The sequence below is a fragment of the Sciurus vulgaris genome (assembly GCF_902686455.1).
Source record: "Sciurus vulgaris genome assembly, chromosome: 6".
NCBI lineage: Eukaryota > Metazoa > Chordata > Mammalia > Rodentia > Sciuridae > Sciurus > Sciurus vulgaris.
Genome location: NC_136466.1, coordinates 32,804,135 through 32,825,902, shown reverse-complemented (window position 1 = coordinate 32,825,902; position 21,768 = coordinate 32,804,135). Strand labels below are relative to the sequence as shown.

The 21,768-nt window shown below is 38.2% G+C and overlaps 1 protein-coding gene and 1 long non-coding RNA gene across 2 annotated transcripts; both read right to left on the bottom strand.

Moving 5' to 3' along the window:
• Nucleotides 1-5,026: 5,026 nt before the first annotated feature.
• Nucleotides 5,027-21,700, bottom strand: LOC306663740 (ubiquitin-conjugating enzyme E2 B-like). The gene is made up of 5 exons (XM_079144309.1): nucleotides 21,518-21,700; nucleotides 19,429-19,509; nucleotides 17,076-17,101; nucleotides 7,503-7,591; nucleotides 5,027-5,582 (listed from the first exon to the last, which is right to left on the bottom strand). Exons 1-5 carry the CDS (start codon nucleotides 21,559-21,561, stop codon nucleotides 5,454-5,456), a joined length of 369 nt encoding a protein of 122 aa, XP_079000435.1. The 5' UTR covers nucleotides 21,562-21,700; the 3' UTR covers nucleotides 5,027-5,453.
• On the bottom strand, nucleotides 13,307-16,769 carry LOC306664567. The gene is made up of 2 exons (XR_013764747.1): nucleotides 13,724-16,769; nucleotides 13,307-13,613 (listed from the first exon to the last, which is right to left on the bottom strand). It is a non-coding gene; the product is annotated as an uncharacterized lncRNA (long non-coding RNA).
• Nucleotides 21,701-21,768: the final 68 nt, after the last annotated feature.

Below are 21,768 nucleotides of genomic sequence, written 5' to 3'. Positions count from 1 at the left end.
AAATTTCCCAACTTAGATTTACACAAAAGAAAACCCAAGTGCCTACAACCTCCTTCCTACTCAACCAAGCTCTGTCTCCAGAGATGCGAAGGGTGGATCTTTTCAATTTCAGTTGTTGAGCAGGGCTTAACATACAACTTGATACCCATTAGATAGTAACCATGGTTGGTTAATGAAGGGCGTAGGCCATGAACTATGTAGTTAATAAATACCACCCTGCTCTGGAGAGGGGACAGAAGCAAAACCACCAAGAGAAAAGGATCACCAGGTGGCAAATCTTGCCAAACTCATGTGGCCACTGCAGATCCCACTCTGGAAAAAAAAAAAAAAAAAGTATACTTTCAGATTTGGGGCCTGTGCAGCCTATGGGTATGTTCCTGTCACTGCAAACATGGACCATGCTGGCTATGTGACAGGAGGTCTCTCTTATTTTTTTCATGTAAAACCAACTAGACTCATCACCCTGGCTATATAGTCCTACTTCCCTTAAACCAGCTGTTTTCAACATCTCAGGATGAAAGGTGACTCATGTTTCTTTCTACCTTTTTGTGTTTACCAAACTTTCATGATTGTTTCTTTTTGCAAAAAGCACATCCGCTATGTAATAAGTGTCCCCAGAAGACTCGGAGCTTGGACCCTGAAGATCCTCTGCTGTCCTTTAGGACTCCCTGTCCAGCCTGTGCACAGATGGGGCTATTAGGAAAGCAGTTTCTGATCTTTCTTTGGCACGCCATTGGTTTTTTTTTAGGTCCTGGGGATTGAACTCAGGGTCTCCTGCATTCGAGGCAGGTGCTCTATCACTTAGCTATATTCCCAGCCCTTTTTATTTTGATATAATCTCACTAAATAGCTCAAGCTGGACTCACTTTGTGATCCTCCTGCTTAGCTGTCTCCTGAGTAGCTGGGACTATGGTGTGCACCACCACTGCATGTATGGCTTCTCTTAAATGCTCATTGTGGCCTGTTCTCAGCTGCACTGATAGAACACCCAGCCCCTGTCGAAAAGCCAGTGTTTTAAGTGCATATCAAAGCCAGGGAGAAAAACATTCTGCACCGATGCATTCTTCATTCTCGCCATGTTAGGCCTCAGTGCTGCGCTGCTTTTGTTCTTGCCCTTGCACCCATGGGTTGTCCTCATTCTAAAGGCAATCATCCAGTTGATGTTCCAGTGAGTCTCCACCTGAAACCACAGCTTTATGTTTCCATGCGGGAACAGTCCTATAACCAAAGCCCACTGTAACACGGCAAGGCTGGTAATTTAGCTTTTCTTTGGAGGTGATATTTCAAGGCTGCAGTTAAAGTTGGTGTCATGGGCTAGTCCTTGGAGTCCTTCCTATTCATTGCCCAGTACAGTTATCAGGCCAAGCCAAAATATCTATTCCTATGGGAAGGGGAAAATATCCCTCAGATTTGGAATGAAGTAACAGGTAAGCAGCTTCCTGTTTTGTTTTCTTTGTACTAGCACCAACTCCAAACCATAAAAAATTTCCAACTCAGGTTTTCTAAGACAACTTTATACATGGGCCAGCCACAGCTGCAAGCCTCTCTGTATTAGACATTCATTTCTTCAGGAGTGCTGCTAGTCCAGTTCAGCTGGTGGGCTGTGGTATTCTTGGCAGAAGATGTTGTTTGTAAAGGGGGGAAGAGAAGAGGGATACGTTATCCTTGGGGCTTTGGAGAGGAAACAGCCATAACCAACCCTCTGGTCTTAAGAGGTCTGCTTTAAGTGCTCTTATGTTTTCATTTTGGCAACTTTCAAGACACAGTAGAGAAACTTCTCTGCATTCCAGGAAGAATGATGTCTAAAGGGTTCACAATTCAGAGATAGGCTCTGGTCCCCTTTACACCAGTTTCCAACCCAGTTGGTAATTTATGGATCGGTCTTCCAGGTAAGACTTTGAGATCAGCCAACTTCCCCTAAAGACTACGTAAGCATCTTGTTTGTGTGTTTATGTGGTGCCTGAGATTGAATCCAAGGCCTCAACACAAGCTAAAAACAGATGCTCTACCACTGAGCTCCATACAACTCCCAACCCTGGAAGAATACTTACGACCAGGGATTACCTCTACAAAAAGATGTACACTAATCAGGCAAAAGACTATGTACTTCCTCTTTCAGGAGTGCATGATGAATGTTTTAGGGTCTTCCCAACATCTTAACCCAGGAGTCACTGGTAAGATAAAAGCAACCACATGGCCAAGGCTTTAGTACTCAATAAAATGGCAGAGTTCCTCAAAGTCATTCCATATGCAAGTTTCTCATCCAAGTCTGAACATTCCATATACCAAAGAGGAAGCCTGAAGCCCAAGTCATTTCAGGGTTCTTAATTTCAACCACTTAAGAACTAATGGTGAGCTTGCTTGGGATAGTCCACATACCCAACAGGGTTTGTAAAGGGCATAGTTCATCTTTTTGGTCCAACTAAAAAAATCCCTACTCCATCTATGAACTGAGAAAATGTTCAAGCTCAAGACATTTGAACAAAATTATTTTAGAAAGCTTTATCAATGGTGGAGAAAATTTATTGAAAGAGTGGCACAAAGGCCTCATCTTTTTTGTTCAAAGGAAAGAGAAAGAAAGTCAGTCTGGGTATGGTGGCCTAGTCAGCTGGGTATCTAAGCTACTAGGGAGGATGAGGCTGGAGGATCTGAAGTTTGAGGCCAGCCTGGTATCTTAGTGAGATCTTGTCACAAACTTAGAAGGATGGGAATCATATCCCTGGTGTGATATGGGGCTGAGGCAAGATGATCACAATTCAAGGCCAGATTGGGTAACTCAGTGAGACCTTGTCTGAAAATGAAAAGGACTGGGGATGTAGCTCAATGGCAGAGTGCTTGCCTAGCATACGCAAGGGTCCTTGATTTAATTAAAACAAAAACAAAACCAAAAAATTCCAAAGCACCAATGGGGCTGGGGGTAAGCTCATTGGTGAACACTTGCTAAGTATGTGTGAGGTCCTGGGATTGTTTCTCAATAACACGTGTACAAAGACATGAATAAATGAAAAACTTAAGTAGGCAGGTACTGTTCGCTCAGTACAAAAGAGACTACTAGAAATACAATATCTGTAACAGCTTTCTTCTTGACTACATTCCCCCTAAGTAAGAATTTAGATTGGTTCCTAAAGTTACACATATTAATGGAATGATTCTGTTGGGAATGGAAAGTGGATTGAGATGTATCCTATAGACTCAAGGATATTTTCCAGGAAGGGGAAAAATGTGGTTTATTGATACGTCACAGTTCTTTATATCAGAGACCAGAGTGTGTTCCTATGGCCACAACTCACTTATTTACATTGAAAAAAAAAATGAAAAATGGTGGTCAAGGAGACCTTGTCTTTGGATAGATACAAGTCTGGGTATACCTCTAACCAAATATTTCCACAAATTGGAATGAATATTTATGTCCAGTAGAACATCTAAAAGTAAACTCATTCCCTTAATACCCTTCAGAGATAGTACAATTACTGGTTATAAAATTAGACTACGTTCAAATCCCAGCTCTATCACTTACTAGCTGGTTACTTTGAACAAGTCACGTCATCTCTCTACTTAGTTTCCCCATCTGTAATATAACAATTCTCACTCATCCAGTTACCTTGAGTTTGAAATAATATGTTAAAGTGCTTCAAATAGTGCCTTGCACAGATTGTTCTCTGCTAGAAGTATTGTTACCAAGGAATTACATTACCAATGCATTTAAACTTTAACCTAACAATATCAATTTTGCACCTAAATAGTTCTAGATCCTGGATACCATACATTTATAAAATTACCTCAAACAGGTTAAGGATAAAAATGGGTATTGAAGCAATATTCAATAACACTTAATGAAATAAGAGGGGAGACACTCATTGCTTCTGCTTATTTAATCTGGGAATCACTGGAGTAAAGGTCTATAATTTGATTTACAGCTAAACTACAGAAGCATCAACACAATTAGTAGACCATAGAGTACCTTTAAATAAAGTATCTTTTGTTTTTGGCCATGATTCCAGTGAGTGAATTCCCATTTGTACCAAAGTTCTCTAAGACCATACACTTATCCCCAAATTTGCCAATAACTTTTAAAGGGAAACATCAGCACTTATCCGTTCCAATGTTAAACTTTGCTAATGAGCAGAGGCTGCAGATATTGCCATCCTGTAACCCAATCTTCCATAGAGAAGACGCTGTTGGTTATTTCTAGGAGGCTGGTATGGACATGACAAAAAACTCTGGGGTTACTGAAATAGCTGTTTTAAACTACTAGAGAGACTACACAGGTGGTTCAACAGAATTTACTTGTATATTTTTCATTTTCTATACTATTTGAAGGCATAGGATAGCTTTGTATTAGCTTTCTACAATACTGTGTTTTAAATTTATCCAGTAAACTAAGATGCAGTACAACTTTTACACAACTTAGAGGAGATTTTAAAGAAAAAAAAAAGTCTCCACAAGAGAAAGCAACTCAGCAGGCCCTGGTGTTAAACATTTCCCAGAATAAACAGATAGGCAATTGCATTAAAGGTAGTTTTCAAATATTTAAATTACACCAAAGTCCTTCCAAATATCTGCCTTGCTCAAACCAGTGCAACCAATTCATTGTTAATACTGGGGCATGAATTTTTGGTAAATGCTTATGGTTTTACTTTCTTCATTAGTCAAAAACCTTTTAAAGTGCTACCAAGTAGCAGAATAAGCTGCCATCAGTTCTCTGCTCATGGTAGAGGTGCCAATTGTGAAATCACAAAAGGTTTACAGTTTTAACATATGCATGAAAAAAACTGTGACAAGTGGCCTAATACAGAATTGGACACAATCAAACCAGTTATGTCTAAAATTACTCAATTGGAACTAATATAGGTACATTCGAAATAAAGTTGGAGATTATAATTGGTATTTAGAATCAAATTTGAAGAGTTTCTTGATAAAATAGAAATATGTTCTTTTGAAATTGGAAATGAAACTATCAATTGATGGAGAGCTAGAGACTTATTAACCCCTCCTACACAGATAAGGAAATAAGTGACAAAGTCTCTTGCACTGAAGTTATGTATTTTAACAGCTTTACATGTAATATTCATATATAAAAAACTTTTAAGTGCTTTTCTCCAATTTAAAAATCTAAAGAATTCAAAAATAAGGCATTCAATATTTGAAAAAAGTACAGATTTACAAAATGTGTATATTCTGTCATGAAAACTCCACACCAACATTATACACTTGGAAAAAAATACAAACAGGATATATTACAAATTTATGCAGCAATAACTTAGTTCACACCATGCAATAAAAAGTACATTAATCAAGATACACAAGCTTTTGTAGGTTCTAAACTGAAGGACTTTTTTCTTTTTTTTCTGCAGAATCCTTAAAACCTGTGGCACTTAAAATTTGTTAGCCTTTCTACTGGGAGGTAAATTATACACAACAATGATGAAAAAGATTAACAGACCAGTTGTCTATTATGAATCATTCCAGCTTTGTTCAACAATGGCCGAAACTCTTTTTTCATATTCTCGTTTGTTTTCCTGATAAAGCTGTGCTGCCTGGCTATTAGCTGGACTATTTGGATTTGGTTCATCCAGCAGAGACTACAAAGAAAAAGAAGAAGAAGAAAAAAAAAAGGATTTGCATTGTCATTCTCTCAACTAACAGGGCTCAAATATGGGAGATGGAAAAATTATATAAAATGAAAATTATTTCAGAGGTTAGTATTTGGGTCTAAATACTTTCAGAGATGGATTGACAAGAGGTTTCCTGCTATTAGAGAACTTAAGCTTCTAAAACACAATTCTCAATTGCCTTCAGACCATCAATTTCAAGAAAATCAGAAAAGAACAATATTCTTTAGAATGCTAAGACTTTCATTAGTCAAGAAATAAACAGCTTAATTTGATTAAAATATGATACCTATAAATACCTTAGTAAACAGTATTTTCAAAAGTTGAACTTGTGGGGCACAGTGGTGCTCGCCTATAATCCCACTGACTCCGGAGGCTGAGGCAGGAGGATCCCAACCTCTTATTTTAGCAGTGCTGGGGATTAAATCAGGGCCTCACACATTAGGTAATTACTTCTAGACCTAAACTTCATTTTTGTGGTTACTTTGCAAATATCTCTTACATTAAGTTTGGAGGTGGGGAGAGTCTTCTTTTTTTGCGGGGGATACTGGGGATTGAACCCAGGGGCACTTTACCACTGAGTCACATCCCCAGTCCTTTTTTTTTAAATTTTATTTTTAAATGGTCTTGCTAAGTTGCTAAGACTGGTTTTGAATGTGCAGTCCTTCTGCCCCAGCCTCCTGAGTCACTGAGATTACAGGCATGGGCCACCATATCCAGCTAACGTGGTGAATCTTTATTCTTTTGGTAAACAAAACATACATTTAGCAGCAAGGGAACACAAATAGGAAGATTATAAGATGACCAGAATTAAGTTAATGTGACAGAAAAAGCTTTATAAAGGTCACAAACGAAAATGTTATTTTTGCTCCTCTCAAATACACATAACTGTGAAACTGTTCAAGATCAACTCTGAATAGTCTGCCAGATTGCTCTGGCAAATGGTTATGCTTGTTTTTTTTATTTTTAATTTTTGTTACTGGGGATTGAATCCAGAGGTGCTTTACCACTGAGCTACATCCCCAGCCCTTTTTAACTAATTATTATTTTTTATTTTGAAACAAGGTCTTGCTAAATTGCTTAGGATTAAGTTGCTGAGGTTGTTCTCAAACTTGGAATCCTCCTGCCTCAGGCTTCTAAGCATAACTGGAATTACAGGTATGTGCCACCGCAGTGGTTTGTTTCTAATTTTTATTAGAATTTCTTGTACAATATACTCAATGCTTCTTTGGACTTGTTCTTAAGGGCATTAGGGTTTTCTAAGTAATTACCTTCATTTCTCTCAAAGATTTTCTTCATAATCTCTGGCTATGCTACATGGGTATGAGTAAGTTTGACTTTGAGAACATGTAAAAACACATGATCAAGAAATGAATTGTGTTGGGCTTGTAGCTCAGTGGTAGAGTGCTTGCCTAGGACATGAGGGCACTGGGTTCAATCCTCAACACCACATATAAATAAAATAAAGACCCACTGACAACTAAAAAACAAAGAAATGGATTGTAAATTGTATTTCATGTGGTTAACTAACAAAAAAAGTAGACCATGTGCAGAGGAGCACACCTGTAATCCCAGCTATTTAGGAGGCTGAGGCAGGAGGATCACAAGTTCAAGGCCAACCTGGATAACTTGGCCAGATCCCATCTCAAAATAAATAAAAAGGGTCAGATATATAGCTCAATGACACAGCACCCCTGAGGTCAATTCCAGTACTGCTAAAACAAAAACAAAGAGCAGAACAGTCAGATGAAAATCATGGGCTTTTATCTAAGCTCTGTCATTGGTTACCAGGTGCTAGGAAGTTACTTTGTTCACTTGTTCTCTTGTCCTAAAGCAGCTGACTGTATCCCACAGAATACTAAAAAATTATACCTCCTAACACACTCTTACCTGAATTGATGTTAAGATAGAAGATACATCATATGTTGGACTCCATCGATTCTGAAGGATATCTAAACATATGCTGCCATCAGCATACACTGCAAAGGCAACACTAAAATTAGTTATATGTTAACTTTGCATATCTGGTTAAGAGAAATCTTTACCACAAATAGATACTGGCCCAGTTAATTAAAAAAAAAAAAAAAAAAAAAAAGTATATATATATACTTTTAAAAAGCATATATTATATATACACACACACACACACTCTATGCTTACTTATGTAGGAAGACATAGCATATTACCTTAAAAGAGTAAGTTTTAAATTATATACAGTAATTCCATATTTTGATAAGAAAATTATACATTTCTTTCACTTGAAGTATGTGCAGTCACAAAAACATTTGTAAGATTATATGTCAAAAATACAAATGGTAGGTAACTGTAAATTAAATTCCAAATGATCACATTTTCTTTACCCTTCCTTGTTTTTATGATTTGTTTTTATAGTAAGTACATCCTTGTAATGATTTTAAAAAACGCAAGTGATTAACCTGTATTACGTGTCTTAAAACATTTCAGAGGTCTTTCTTTCCTCTTGAATCAATTATGTGAAAATACAAGTGATGAACGTAATTTTTTTTTTTTTTTTTTTTTTTGGGTGGTGCTGGGGAATCAAACCCTGGGCCTTACGCATGCTAGGTAAGTACGCTACAAAATGAGCTGTGTCCTCAGCATAAATTTTTACCCACTTGGGAGACTGGAGGATAAATTTGTAGAAGTAGAAATTCTATGTTAACAAAGGGTAAATGGGCTTAAATTTTACAGATACTGCCAAACTGTGGAAAGAATCACAGAGCAAGTGAGAACATTCTACAAAGAATCAGTAATCAGTAGAAGTAGGCTTTTTTGACAGATCACACTTAAATACTGCCATTTTTCAGAGCACTAGACTAGACTGTCTTCCTTCCTACCCATTATTTTAATATAACTGGGTGATCCTAACCACTGCTCAGCCTGTCACTATCCAGGTGCTCAGTGCTCCCAGTCTCCCTCCTTCAGCTTCAAAGAAACATCGTCAACTGCTTGCTATCTATCCCACAGAATCATCAAACTCAGCAACTTCAAAACAAAAAAAAGTACAAGATGATTTTGAAGTTTTGAACCAGTAACTATTGTTGAGAAGTAATCCTAAAGTCAGTAAGAACCCACGCATTCATCAAGTGATGAATGGATAAAATGCTTATGCAATGTCCACAGTCTCAGATCTAGAAAAAAGAAAATAAAATTGACCATGGCAATGGGTGCACAACTCTGTGATTATACTAAAATCCACCATACTGTACGTGCAGTTCAAACCAGTGAATAGAATGGTATGTAAATTATATTTCTTCCCTTTTTGATGTAGGGTGGGGTGCTACGGATTGAATTTAGGGTCTTGTGCACACTAAGTGCTCTACCACCAAGCTACACACCCAACTTTGTAAATTATATTCAATAAGTGTTTTTTAAAAAGTAAACCAGAAGGTTAAATAATTTAAAAAAGGAAAAACATCCTATGAATATGTAGGGATAAGAACACCAAATACAATGTTTTACCAAAAACCTGATTAAGCTTATAATCCTCCATTTACATATGCCCCCTAAAAATTCTAGTCTTTTCCAGATTGATTTAAAGGTCTTTGTTTGGGTTGATTCAAGTCCAATTTAAGCCAGATAAAAACACAGTAGAATAAATGATAAGAGACTGAAGAATTTTCCCAAAACAGAAAATAAAAATTAAATGTGCCTTGGCAAAAAAGAAAGGGAACTGGAAGGAAAAAGCAACTTCAACTTCACAGCTTCAAAATGCTGAACGCTGTACAAATTGAGTATGCTTGAGGCCTAAAGTGTCTCAGATTTTGTAATATATATGTATATAGATTATGAAATATATTGGGATGAGACCCAGTTTCTTTCTTTCTTTGTACTAGGGATTGAACCCACAGGTGCTTTACCACTGAGCTACATCCCCAGTCCTTTTAATTTCTTACCTTTTTTTTTTTTTTTTTTGATACCAGGAATTGAACCCAAGGTCCTTAACCACTGAGACACATGTATTTTATTTTGATACAGGGTCTCACTGAGTTAACTGCTTAGGGCCTTGCTAAATTGCTGAGGCTGGCTTTGAACTCATAATTCTCTTGCCTCAGTCTCCCAAGCTGCTGGGATTACAGTTATGTGCCACTGAGCCCGGCTTAATTTTTAATCTTGAGACAGGGTCTCATTAAGTTGTGGAGGGTCTCCCTAAGGTTGCTGAGGCAGGCCTGAACTTGCAATCTTCTTGCCTCAGCTTCTCAAATCTCTGGAATTATAGGCAAGCACCACTGGGACAAGTTATAATGTTTTGAATAATTTTATATGTGAAACAAAAAGTTTCATGGTGTGGAATTTTCCACTTGTGACATCATGTTGGTGCTCAAAAAATTCCACATTTTGGAGCATTTTGGATTTTAGATTAGTGATGCTCAAATGGTAAGTCATCCTGATTCCAGACATAGACAAACACATCTCTCCTCTGAATAAGGAGCTCTATTATATAGTCTTAGAGACAGTCGAGAACTCCAAAAATGTTCTTCTGGAAATAAGTCACCTAACAGGGAAGACCACATTTAAATAAGCAAAATTAGGAGGAAGAAGAGATTCAAGATTCTGGAGAAGTAGTCTTTCATGAGTAATTTATAATCCAAGAATCTATGGTAATTATTTTTTCTTTTGTGGTAACAGCAATTGAACCCAGGAACTCTCAAACACTGAACAACATCCCCAGTCTTTTGTTTTAAGACTGAATCTTGCCAAGTTGTAAAGTTGGTCTCAAACTTGTGATCCTCTTGCCTCTGCCTCCTAAGTATCTTGGATTACAGGTATGGGCTACTGTATTATTAACAGAAAGTTCCTAAGAAAAATCAGATCTACAGACACAGTTTCAGCAGGCATGGTTGGGTGGTAGCTGAAACCACTGCTGTGGATAAAATGATGCTTTGGTGAGAAACATAATTTATCTATGTGCACAACAGCTCTGACACCAGATGTCAGTTTTCCCCCATACCAACAATTACTTGACACCAACTGGGTATGGACAATTTAATCCATTCCGACACCATTTACCTGGAGTTAGTGCCAGATCCCACAAGTTAAAGGGCTCAGTGCCAGAAAAGGCCCTGCTTTAGATGCCAATTGTAAATCCATACCTCCCATGCTTCTGAACCACAAGACAAAAACTGGGGATTCCTATGATTCCCATACCCATGTTGGATAATTTGCTCCAACAGCTCACAGTACTGAGTACTGAGTGAATCACTTTATTTGTATTTGCCAGTTTGTTATAGAGGATATAACTAAGGAGCAGTCAAGTGGGAGATATGCATGGGGCAACACATGGGAGGGGTGGAGCATGTGCCTGGAGCAAGACATAACTCTAGCACCTCAAGGTGTTCACCAACCCCAAAACTCCTAATCTGGGAATCTAAACCTAATAAATGTAACTTTATGAAGTCGAGGAAGACCAAATTTATTTACAAAAGTTATCCAGTCACTCATTTAAAGTAAGTAATGATACAAATAGCTTTTAACCCAGAAATCTCATTTTGAAAAACTTTTTCTAAAGAAGCAATAACTGATATCTGAAAAGAATTTCAGAACATTTCAAGAAAGTTCAATGTTCGGTTTAAACCACAAACATTGATCCCCAGTGCCACAAGGGAAAAACAAAACAAAACAAAACAAAAAACAATAGCAACAACAAAAAACCTACCAAAACCCCCCAAAAACCAATTGAAAACCACCAACAGTTAGACACTGGCTAAGTAGATTTTGGTAAATCTATATAACATTTTACAGCCATTAAAAATGATGCAGGGCCAGCGATGTAGGGCTGTCATACAGTACTTTGTACCTAGTATGTGTGAGGCCTTGGGTTCAATACAAAAGTGTGTACATGTGGGTACACAGAGTGCAGAATATTTAACAAGGGAATATACTCGATGCGTGTGTGTATGCACATGTATATATGCACATACGTACGTAGGTAAAGGTGACACATAACATAGTCCCAATTTTGTAAAAGCAAAATTGTATTCCCCCCCATTAACTTTTTTTTTTTTTTTTTTTTTGGTGGTGCTAGGACTAAATCCAGGGCTTTTTGAATGCTAGGCATGCACTCTATAGTTGAGCTACATCCCAGCACCAAATTTGTAAATTTTTTTTTTGGGGGTGGCACTGGGGATTTAATCCAGGCGCACTTCACTACTAAACTACATACCCAGTCCTATCTTTTATCTTATTTTGAGAAGGGTCTTCACTAAGTTGCTGAGGCTGGTCTTGAATTTGTAATCCTCCTGATGAGAGATTACAAGTCTCTGGGATTACAGGAATTAGCCACTAGGCCCAGCTCAAAGCTAGATTTTAGATGAAAAAGTTTGGTATTTTTCTCAGTTCTACAAATACCTATTACTTTTTATTCAAAAGTATTTAAAACAAGCCAGGTGCAGTGGAGCATGCCTGTAATCCCAACAACTTGAAAGTCTGAGGCAGGAAGATTGCAAGTTTGAGGTCAGTCTCAACAAGTCAGTGAAGTCTTAAATTACTTAATGAGACCCTGTCTCAAAAATAAAAAGGCCTGGGGATGTGGCTCAGTGTTAAAGTACCCCTGGGTTAAATCCCCAGTACAAGTCCCCCACCACAGTTATTAAAACAACTTTCCAGGTACAGTGGTGCATGCCTGTAAATCCCAGCCATCCAGGAGGCTGAGGCATGAGTACTGCCAAGGCCTGAAGCCTGCCTGGGGCAACTTAGCAAGACCCTGTCTCAAAATAAAAGGGTTGAGATGTAGCTCAGTGGTAGAGTGCCCCTGGTTTACCCTTAGTAATGACCACACACAAAAAAGAAAACAAAACAAAAAAAATTTACCTTAAATTGGAAATCTAGTAAGCGTCCACCTACAACAATGTGGCTAGATGGACATAAAGAAACATCTACGGTGGCCTAATTGTGAGAAGTAAGGGACAAGATCTAAAAATAGGGAAAAAAGCCCCTACGCCCATCATTTGCAAAGTGTAATAAATGCTACTTACCATTTGGATGAAAACATTTTGGATAAAAACCTAACAGTTGGTGGTTTATTTGGATATCTTCAGAAAATTCTATTACTAGTTTAAAGTACCTAGATAGAAAACAACCAAAATAATTAAAGGGAAACACAACTTTTTTAAGTTTATCAGTTCTCAACCCCATACTGGTGCTTGCACACTACACAGTTTGTATTGAGACTCTGGTACAGCATACAAAAAATATTACATACCTCTATGTAGACTGTAACGATGCAACACTGGCAAGCAGTTGGGGAATAGTACTTTCATATGCTATGGGAGACTCATGTTCTCATGTTTTTTAAAGACAACTGGTTCTCAGCTACCAAGACTTAAAATGTACTGAAGAACTACAAATAGTTTATCATAACTTAGAAGGGGGAGGTCAAAAGAGTGCTAAGAGGGGCTGACTACCACATGGCAAAAGACCCACATTAAGTATGGGTGCTAATATGAAAAGTTCTGTCCCCATACCGATCCTTCATTTAAATATGCCAAAGAACCATAAACTTTTGTGTAATGCCTACTGTTTGATATTTGTCAGTCTAAATCAGCACTTAATAGTGCACAGAGACGGCATTTTAAAAATATATTCATTTATAACACAGTCCAACACAGAGTATATAAAAGACATTCAACCCTAGTTCTAATTCTAAAGCACACCTACTATTAATGGTTTTGTGTTGGGCCTTTCTAGACTTCTTTTGTGCTTACTTGTCTAGAGTTCTTTTATTTTGAGAAATCTACCTAAAGATTGGAGAAGCCCTCTTAAATGACTCAGTAAGCTGCAACTTACTAACAAAGTAAACAAAACTAAATCATTTCAATTGTTTCTACAAGATTCTTTCCTTACTCCACCAATGCAATTGAAAGAACACCCTTTTCTGATCTTAAATTCTAAGTTCCTGGTTCCAACTGACCAAGGTTAGAAGTTGATATTTAATAAAATATATTGCATCCTCCACTGGTCATGTATTTGGAATATAATCTCTACCTCTTTTTTTTTTTTTTTTTTTTTGGGTGCTGGGGATTGAACCCAGGACCTTGTGCTTACAAGGCAAGCACTCTGCCGACTGAGCTATCTCCCCAGTCCCTAATCTCTACCTCTTTACATTGTTTTGTTTGGAAATTTTGAATCAGGGAGGCCAAACATATGGCAAACCAAAGGTAATTACTTTATATTTGTGTATATATTAATGTAAAGAGGTGTTTCACATATGCTAATAAGTACATGTTCTAGTGAGCTACATGTAAAAGATAACATTTTATTACAAAAAAAGATAATCGTACAAGTTAAAATTTCAGGCAGTCATAAATATAAAATAGCTATCTTTTGCTTTATGATCTCAGAACCACTTAATACTCTTAGTTCCACCACTGCCAAGAAGTGGACATGAGCAGGGAGAAGATGTATGCAAAAGTTACCATTTTGTGGTTATCTCACCAGAGAAAAATAATTAGAAAGTGATGAGGTTTGACATATGTGGAAGCTATAGAGAAAAAAGGTAAAAAGGGGACCAGGAGAAAGGAGGAAGGCAGGAAGGGGAAAGTCATGGGGGAATGAAATTGACTAAATTATGTTATGTGCATACACAAATATGTCACAATGGGCCCTAGCTATAATTATAGATATAATTATAATGTACCAATAAAACATTAAGAAAGATGAGGTTTGAGTATTATCACTTTCTGATTTCTAAAATCTTTGCTTGTAAATGTCACTTAAAATAATTCTCTTTAATAACCACCATGAAAACCTTTTGAAATTTAAGTAATTAGCTCTCATCAATCAGTATAGGTTGCTTCCACCAAACCACTGTTTATACCTGTTGATACTTGTTGTATTAGAAACTGTAACTCAGAAAATCTTAAAATATCCATTAATTCATTAAACTGTATTACCACTACAGTTTAACCCAAGTAATGCACTTAACAAAAAGTGAAAAGCATAGCACTATTTTATTATTTTTACAATTCTCTTTAATGACTGGTTTCACAGAAGACAGCTGGACTCCCTTATCTGCTTCTGTACTCAATCTGTTACAATATGTTGTTTTGGTTGAAGTACAGTACATGAAGAAAATCCTTCCTCACACAAATATGTGACTGAAAAAAGCAGTACTTTCATAGCTTTTTCAGATAACTGTATTCTTTTCTGATATTGCATAAAAGAAATGTTAATTCTAAAAAAGATTTGTTGCAATATACAAATCGAAGGCCTAATCAGCAAACTTTTGTACTGTTACATTAAAATCTGTTGTACTCTGCATAAATTTTAGTTTTTTTGCTGGTACTGGCAATAAATTTGGGGTCTTGGTGCATGCCAAGCACATATTCTACCACTGAGGTACAACACAGACTCAGATGCATAAATCTTTTACCCATTCACAATTCTATAATATTACACATTGGTCATCTGGAAAATATTGATTCACTCAAGTTATACGGAATCATCAAAATTATATATTCTCCCAAAAAAAAATTCACTTTTGGTAACAATCACCTACTATTCTCATCATAAAAGTCTTTAAACATTTGGAAGCCATCATTTTACTGTAACCATATCTTCAATTGCTTTCCTAACCTAATAGCCTACTTTACATCACTTTTGAGATATATACCATATAGTCAAACCTGAATAACCAAAGTCTATCACTTATTTTCTGGTGATGATGAAAGTGGGGTTCTCATGCCTGCTAGACAAGTGTTCTACCACTGAGCTATATCCCAGCCCTGTCAGTCATTCAAGTAAAAAATGTTCCTTGAAAATAAAGAATAAAACAGTGGCTCAATTTGCAACTCAGTGCAGAAGTGCTTTTCTTCCAGACAACCATGATAGTCTGGCATATACAGAAGTGTTTTATTCATATTTATTACTTCATCACACAGAATTTACTTTTTTCTTTTTTCTTTTTTTAAGTACCAGGGATTGAACCCAGGAGCACTTAACCACTCAGCCACATCCCCAGTCCTTTTTTTTGACACAAGGTCTCACTAAGTTACTGAGACTGGTCTCAACTTGTGCTCCTCTTCAGTTTCCCAAATTGCTTGGGGATTACATGTGTCCACTGCCATGCCTGGCCCACAAAGAATATACTGGTCAGAATTTAATAATACTATAATTTTGGAGTTTCATCATTTTATTTGTAATACTGGGAACTGAACACAGTTGCACTCTATCGCTGAGTGACATCCCAGTCTTATTTTTTTTTTTTTTTAATTTTTGGAATTTTGAGACATGGTCCGCTAAACTGCCCAGGCTGGCTCCAAACTTGAAATCCTCCTGCCTCAGCTTCCCAAGTCACTGGGATTACAGGCATGTGCCACTGTGCCCATCTACGACATTTAAAAATAAAACTGCCCTCTTTAAAATGCAAAGAATACAGTGACTATTAGTACAGTTTAGTGCCACTGTCTTGATTTGTCCTAAGACGCTAAATGCTTAGTTGTAGTTTTAGCAACAAATGCTTTTGTACCATCAATGCAAATGTCAAAAAGCCTTATATAAAAAGACAGTTTTGATCATGAGTACCCTGAAAGTGACTCAAGAGACCCCCTAGGAGTTTATGGGCCACACTTGAGAACCAGTCCTTAAGTATCTCCTTCAATTCTTTACCTCACCTAGAAATAATTGGAGACAATAGTGTGGTACATAATCCTTTAATACACATGTATGTAGTAAAAATGGGATATCACACAACATATTCTGCGGATTTTTTTTGTCTACTCAGATGTATGTCCAGATCTACCTTATTCCAGATCCAGATACTTCATCATTCGCTTAACCATTTCTTAACAGGCACTGAGGTTATCTCCTTACAAATAGTTCTGTGGTTAGTATTCCTGTACAAATATCCTCGATGGATTTATTATGAATTAATAAATATATTTAAAATTATCATGCTGTAATTAAGGAAAATCCATGTGCCTGGTTAAAACCACTTTGGTAAACTCAATGATATACACATATTAGGACTAGTTTCCATTTTTCTGGCTCATGGTGAAAATATCCAATTTGAGATGCTAAAGATTATACAGAATCCTTATGGGTGTCAATTGCTATATGAAGCTTACTGTCAGGTATGTATGATTATGCAAAATTTCATCTCAACCAGCTATTAATATAGACAGCAAACTTTAAAAAAAAAAAAAAAAAAAAAAAAGCATGATTTCCCTCAGGGACCTCCTAAAAATAAACTATTCTCAACATAGTCCATGCCCCTTAAGCTTTCGGTTTCTACAGGCAGATAACAAAGTAGCAGAAGGAATTAGCAGTGGAGGTGTACAAGCTGATAGATGAACAAAGTCTCTTGTAAACTTTAATTTCGCAGTAGCTTTATTCAGTTTTAACTTGGTTTATTAACAAAGAATAAGACTCGAAGTAGATACATTGGTGTTACAATTTCTTACTAGAAAAGTACTCTTTTAAAATAGTATAGAAAACAAAATGACTTACCATCTTCAAAGGGTGTCCCTTCTGGTCTGAAAATAAGAAGATTTCTGATTAAAAGGTGTTTTTTATTTTGTTTTTCCCTGATCTTCACAGAATGGCAAGAATAAAACTACAGAGAGAGGGGCTCATTTTGAATTTTTGTGGCATTTTAAAGATACTGTAGTTTAAAATCACCTTAGCCTTGGATTTTTATTGATGGATGCATAAAGAATAACTTACTGAGATATACTCCCAGTCCTTTTTATTTTGAGACAGGGTCCTGCTAAGTTGCCGAGGCTGGCCTTGAACCTGAGATCCTCCTGTTTTGGCCTACTGAATGCCTGGGATTATAGGTGTGCACCACTGTACACAGTTCCTTTTATATTCGGAGAAAGGGTCTCTGTAAGTATCCCAAGCTCATCTCAAACTTGCAATACTCTTTCTTTAACCTTCTGAGTAGCTGGGATTACAGGCATGTACCACAATGCCCCCAAAAACGTGTATTTTTATCAGAAAGAGTAATCTTTTCATTTTACAGCAGTAAGATGGAAATTAATAATCTTCAAGGCAATTATGACCAAAGTATCAAACCAAAGTATCTAGCTTCCCAACACAGCATTAGCTCTTGTCCAGATAAGCATAGCTGGCATCACCAAAAAGCCAGATTAAGTTCAGATGCTCACAACTGGAGCACTTTTTTTCTTCTTCTTCTTCTTTTTTTTTGGGGGGTACTGGGAATTCAATCAGATGTACTGAGCTACATCCTTAGCCCTTTAAGTTGCCAAGGCTGGTCTCAAACTTGAGATCCTCTTGCCTCAGCCTCCAGAGTCCCTGGGACACCGGCATGTACCACCCTACCTGTCCTATGCTCAGATCTCTTCCTTGCCTCCATATCAACATTTAATCTTTCTTAAAGAGCAGCATGAAGTTTTTATCACTTCCAAGATACTTTCAAATTTTGACAAGAAGCAGGGTAAACAGTCTGAAAGTAACAATCATTTTATTCTAGAAGGATAAATTTTATTTTCCCACTAGTTTTTTTTTTTTTTTTTTTTTGCGGTTCTGGGGATCGAACTCAGGGCCTTGTGCTTGCGAGGCAAGCACTCTACCAGCTGAGGTATCTCCCCAGCCCTCCCACTAGTTTTTAAATGTACATTCTTATAGCTGATCCTGTGCAGAATTGTTTATGAATATTAGTTCAAAACCTAGTTTTAAAAGTTGAATAAAAACAGATCAAGTCTAGAGACAAAAAGGCATAAAAAAATTTAAATCAAAAAGCATATGTGGCTAGGCATGGTGGCAGACACTTATAATCCTAGAGACTCAGGAGGCTGAGGCAGGAGGATCACAAGTTCAAGGCCACCTGGGCAACTTAGAGAGACCCTGTCTGAAAATTAAAAGTAAAAAGGGTTGGGGATACAGCTCAGTAGTAAAGTGCCCCAGGGTTTAATCAAAACAAAAAAGAAGAAAGAAAGAAAGAAAGAAAAAAAAAGTAAAGTATATGTGTACCAGCGAGGTGGTACACAAGTTCGAGGCCAGCCTCAGATTTGTCAAGATCCCATCTCAAAATGAAAAAATAAAAAGGGTCGGAGGGTTCAGGAGGTAGCTCAGCATTCGATTAAGTCCCTAACACCAAAAGATAAAGATTAAAAAAAAAAAAAAAAAAAGGCAGACGTGCAATATGTAATATGTAATGGGGAAGGGCGTGTAGCTCACTTCGTATCAAATGGCTTCATTCAGTTATTTCCACTGGGCTGTAAAATTTTCTGTTAAATTCTTGCCACAATGGAAGTTCTTTTTTGGTTCTGTGTCTCTTTAAAGCTCCACCAACAGAACCATCATAAACATTTCGTACAAATAATCTTTTTCTTCTCCTTTATTATTTCATTCTACTTTGTTTCAATGAGTATTTTCAGTCAATCACCTAAAGTGTGCACCATATGTAGCTGGGTGCAATGGTGTGCATCTGTTGTCCAGCTACTTGGGAGGCTGAGACAGGAGGATGACTTAGGCCCAGGAGTTCTAAGCCAGCTTGAGTAACATATTAGACCCCGACTTATTAACGAACCAAAATAAAATAAACACCAAAGAATAAATATAAAATGTATATACCTGCCTGAACACTTATTAAAATGTGTTCTTTGGGCCAGGGGTGTAGCTTGCTGGTAAGAGCAAGTGCCAGCATATGCTAGGTCCTGGACTCAATCCCAGTATCTCAAAATGAATAAATAAAATGTAGACTTTCTAATTTATGTTGAAGTTTCAGCTTTTAAGATCCCTGATTCTACTTCAATCTCTTTTCCTAGATAGTTGTTACATATTCACTTTCTTAAAGATTCATCACACACACCTATTATTTGGTAAATCTTCAACTCACCCAAATATAACTGCATTCCACTGCATGATGTTGTTTTCAGATGGTGCACCACTGACACCCACAGGTGGGTCCTCTTGCAATCTAGAAATCCAGAGTGGTAATTTACAAAGTTGAACACTAAGGTCACCAAGGAGGCCAAGTAGAACACCTACTAACTCTACGTCATTTATTTTGAGACACAAACTAAATCCATTCATATTATTGTGCTGAGCAGGAACAAACCATAAGACTTATTATATCAACCATATATATATATATTTATTAAATAATTCTTCAAATTATCTGTAAAATCAAAGTGCTTAAGGACCATGCTTCTTTAAATGATCAAGATTATTTCTCTTTAAGATTGATGTGTACAGTATGATTGTCCTCTTGAACCAAAAAAATGCTTAAAAGCTCAAAAGCAAAAAATAGTTTTACAGAACCAGCACTATGCAAAGACTAAGTGTCCTAAAATACAGCTGCTGTGCAAACCCCCCCACCCCCCACCCATAAAAGGGCATGCAGAACCCTTCGGGTATGACTGAAAACACATTCAATTTAATTAGGAAACTGTCTTAGGCAGGAATTTTACTTTATCTCCTTTGATTCCACAACAATGGCTTTTAAAAGTAATAAGAAGTTTCAGGTATTCCAGAAGTCTCTCTTTTAAAGGCTCTGTATTAATACCAAATTAACTTCTCAGACCAGGAGACTCAATACAAACCTTCCAACAGTCATCACAGTCAAATTCATGTAACCTGAACACCCTTGGAAAACTACCAGAAGTGCCAAGTGTTCAACTCTGAATTAAGCGAAGAATTGCAATAATGAACAAGGGAACGCTGACATAAACTGGAAGTTTTATCTGAATTTCAGTAATGGGAGTTCCTCAAACCTATTGATTTCATCATTAAAGACCTCAATAAAAAATCTGTATATTATATAAATATATGTAAATATATATAGCCATTTTCACGTGGCGAAATATTTTGCAATTAGTCTACGCAAAAATGGTACTATTTGGTCAACCTCGGGTAAATTAGGCTATGATGAACAGAAGCCTCTAGAGGAAACTACTGCTTGATGCCTAACTTAAGTGGCTCAAAGAAGCTACGAATGAATTAAATGCCTGTTAGCCAAGGCCCTAAACAATAGCTTCCAAAAGCCTCACACAATAATGGCAAAGTTGAGAGGTTATTTCCTGAGCGGCAAATGTAAGTTTTATATTTGCCTCAATCAGGGCAGATGCCTCCGGGGGAGGGGTGACGACTTAACGCTAAATATCTGAACCATTTTGTTTCGGTACCTGTAAAATATTAAATAGAAGGCAAACTGAAAAAAAACTTACTTCCTCCTTACAACCCCCACAAAACCTTACTCTACGAAAGGAGACCCAGGGAGTTTCAGGTTAGTGCCAGCCTGAAGGAAGGCATTTTTCCAGACTGGAGGCTATAGATAGGGCTTTATTCACCAGCCAGAACCGAGTTCCAGAAAGCACTGGCAGCCTCGGCCCAGGTCTCCAAGCCAGCTCTCAAGGTCCTTTCAGGCGGGCGGGGACAGAGTCAGGTTTCGGGGGTTGGGTTAACCACCTCCGGCGCTCTCACGGTATACCCCACCCTCACTGAAGACCCAAAGAAGCGCGGGGGGAGGGGGGGCCGCCCCAATCCTGCTCCAAATAGGAGTAGACCATAGAGGCCTTGGAACAAAGCTGACTACAGCCGGCGAGGCCCAAGCGCCTGCAAGAGCTCACTTTCAGGGGCAGGGAGGCGGCGCTACAGAGTGCAGGGGTGGGAGATAAGGTTTGAGCGCTTGGGAGAGACGACGGGCACCTGACCTAAGTGGGCAGCAGGGCACCCTAAGCAAGCCTATCGCCACCTTTTTACTTTTTTTAGAGGGATGAGTAGTAGTAGTAGCGATATCTTTACCCTGCCAGAGTGAGCAACAAGGATGAGCGAGTGGGACCCGAGACTAGGATCGGGCTTCTGTCGGTCCCCCTGGGCCCACAGGCGGTCCCCTTAGGGTCATAAGGGGAAAATGTCCGGGATCCCCGCCCTGCAGACCCGCAGCTATGGGGAGGAGCCGTCATCTCGGCGAAGAAGGCCCTTACCGCTTGAAATCCCGCATGAGCCTCCTCCGGGCCGGGGTCGACATGCTCCCCAGCTGCCCCGCGGTCAGTCTGAAAGAAAAGAGTCCCGCGCAGCCCCCCCACCCCCCGGCGCAGCGGCCGAATCACTGTGGGTCACCGCTGCTGCCGAGACTGCACAAACAACCCTGCAATGACGTCTCCCTCCGCCGCCTCCAGATCCCTCCGCCCTCCGCCGGTACCACAGAGCAAGGAGTGGGGGAGAAGGGGGCGGG

Coding starts and splice junctions, on each gene's coding strand:
- LOC306663740 (XM_079144309.1), bottom strand. CDS start 21,561: ATGTCGACCCCGGCCCGGAGGAGGCTCATGCGGGATTTCAAGCG. Junction 7,592..17,075: donor AGGGACACCCTTTGAAGATG/GTAAGTCATTTT, acceptor TTGCCTTTGCAG/TGTATGCTGATGGCAGCATA. Junction 5,583..7,502: donor CTATCTTAACATCAATTCAG/GTAAGAGTGTGT, acceptor TTTTCTTTGTAG/TCTCTGCTGGATGAACCAAA.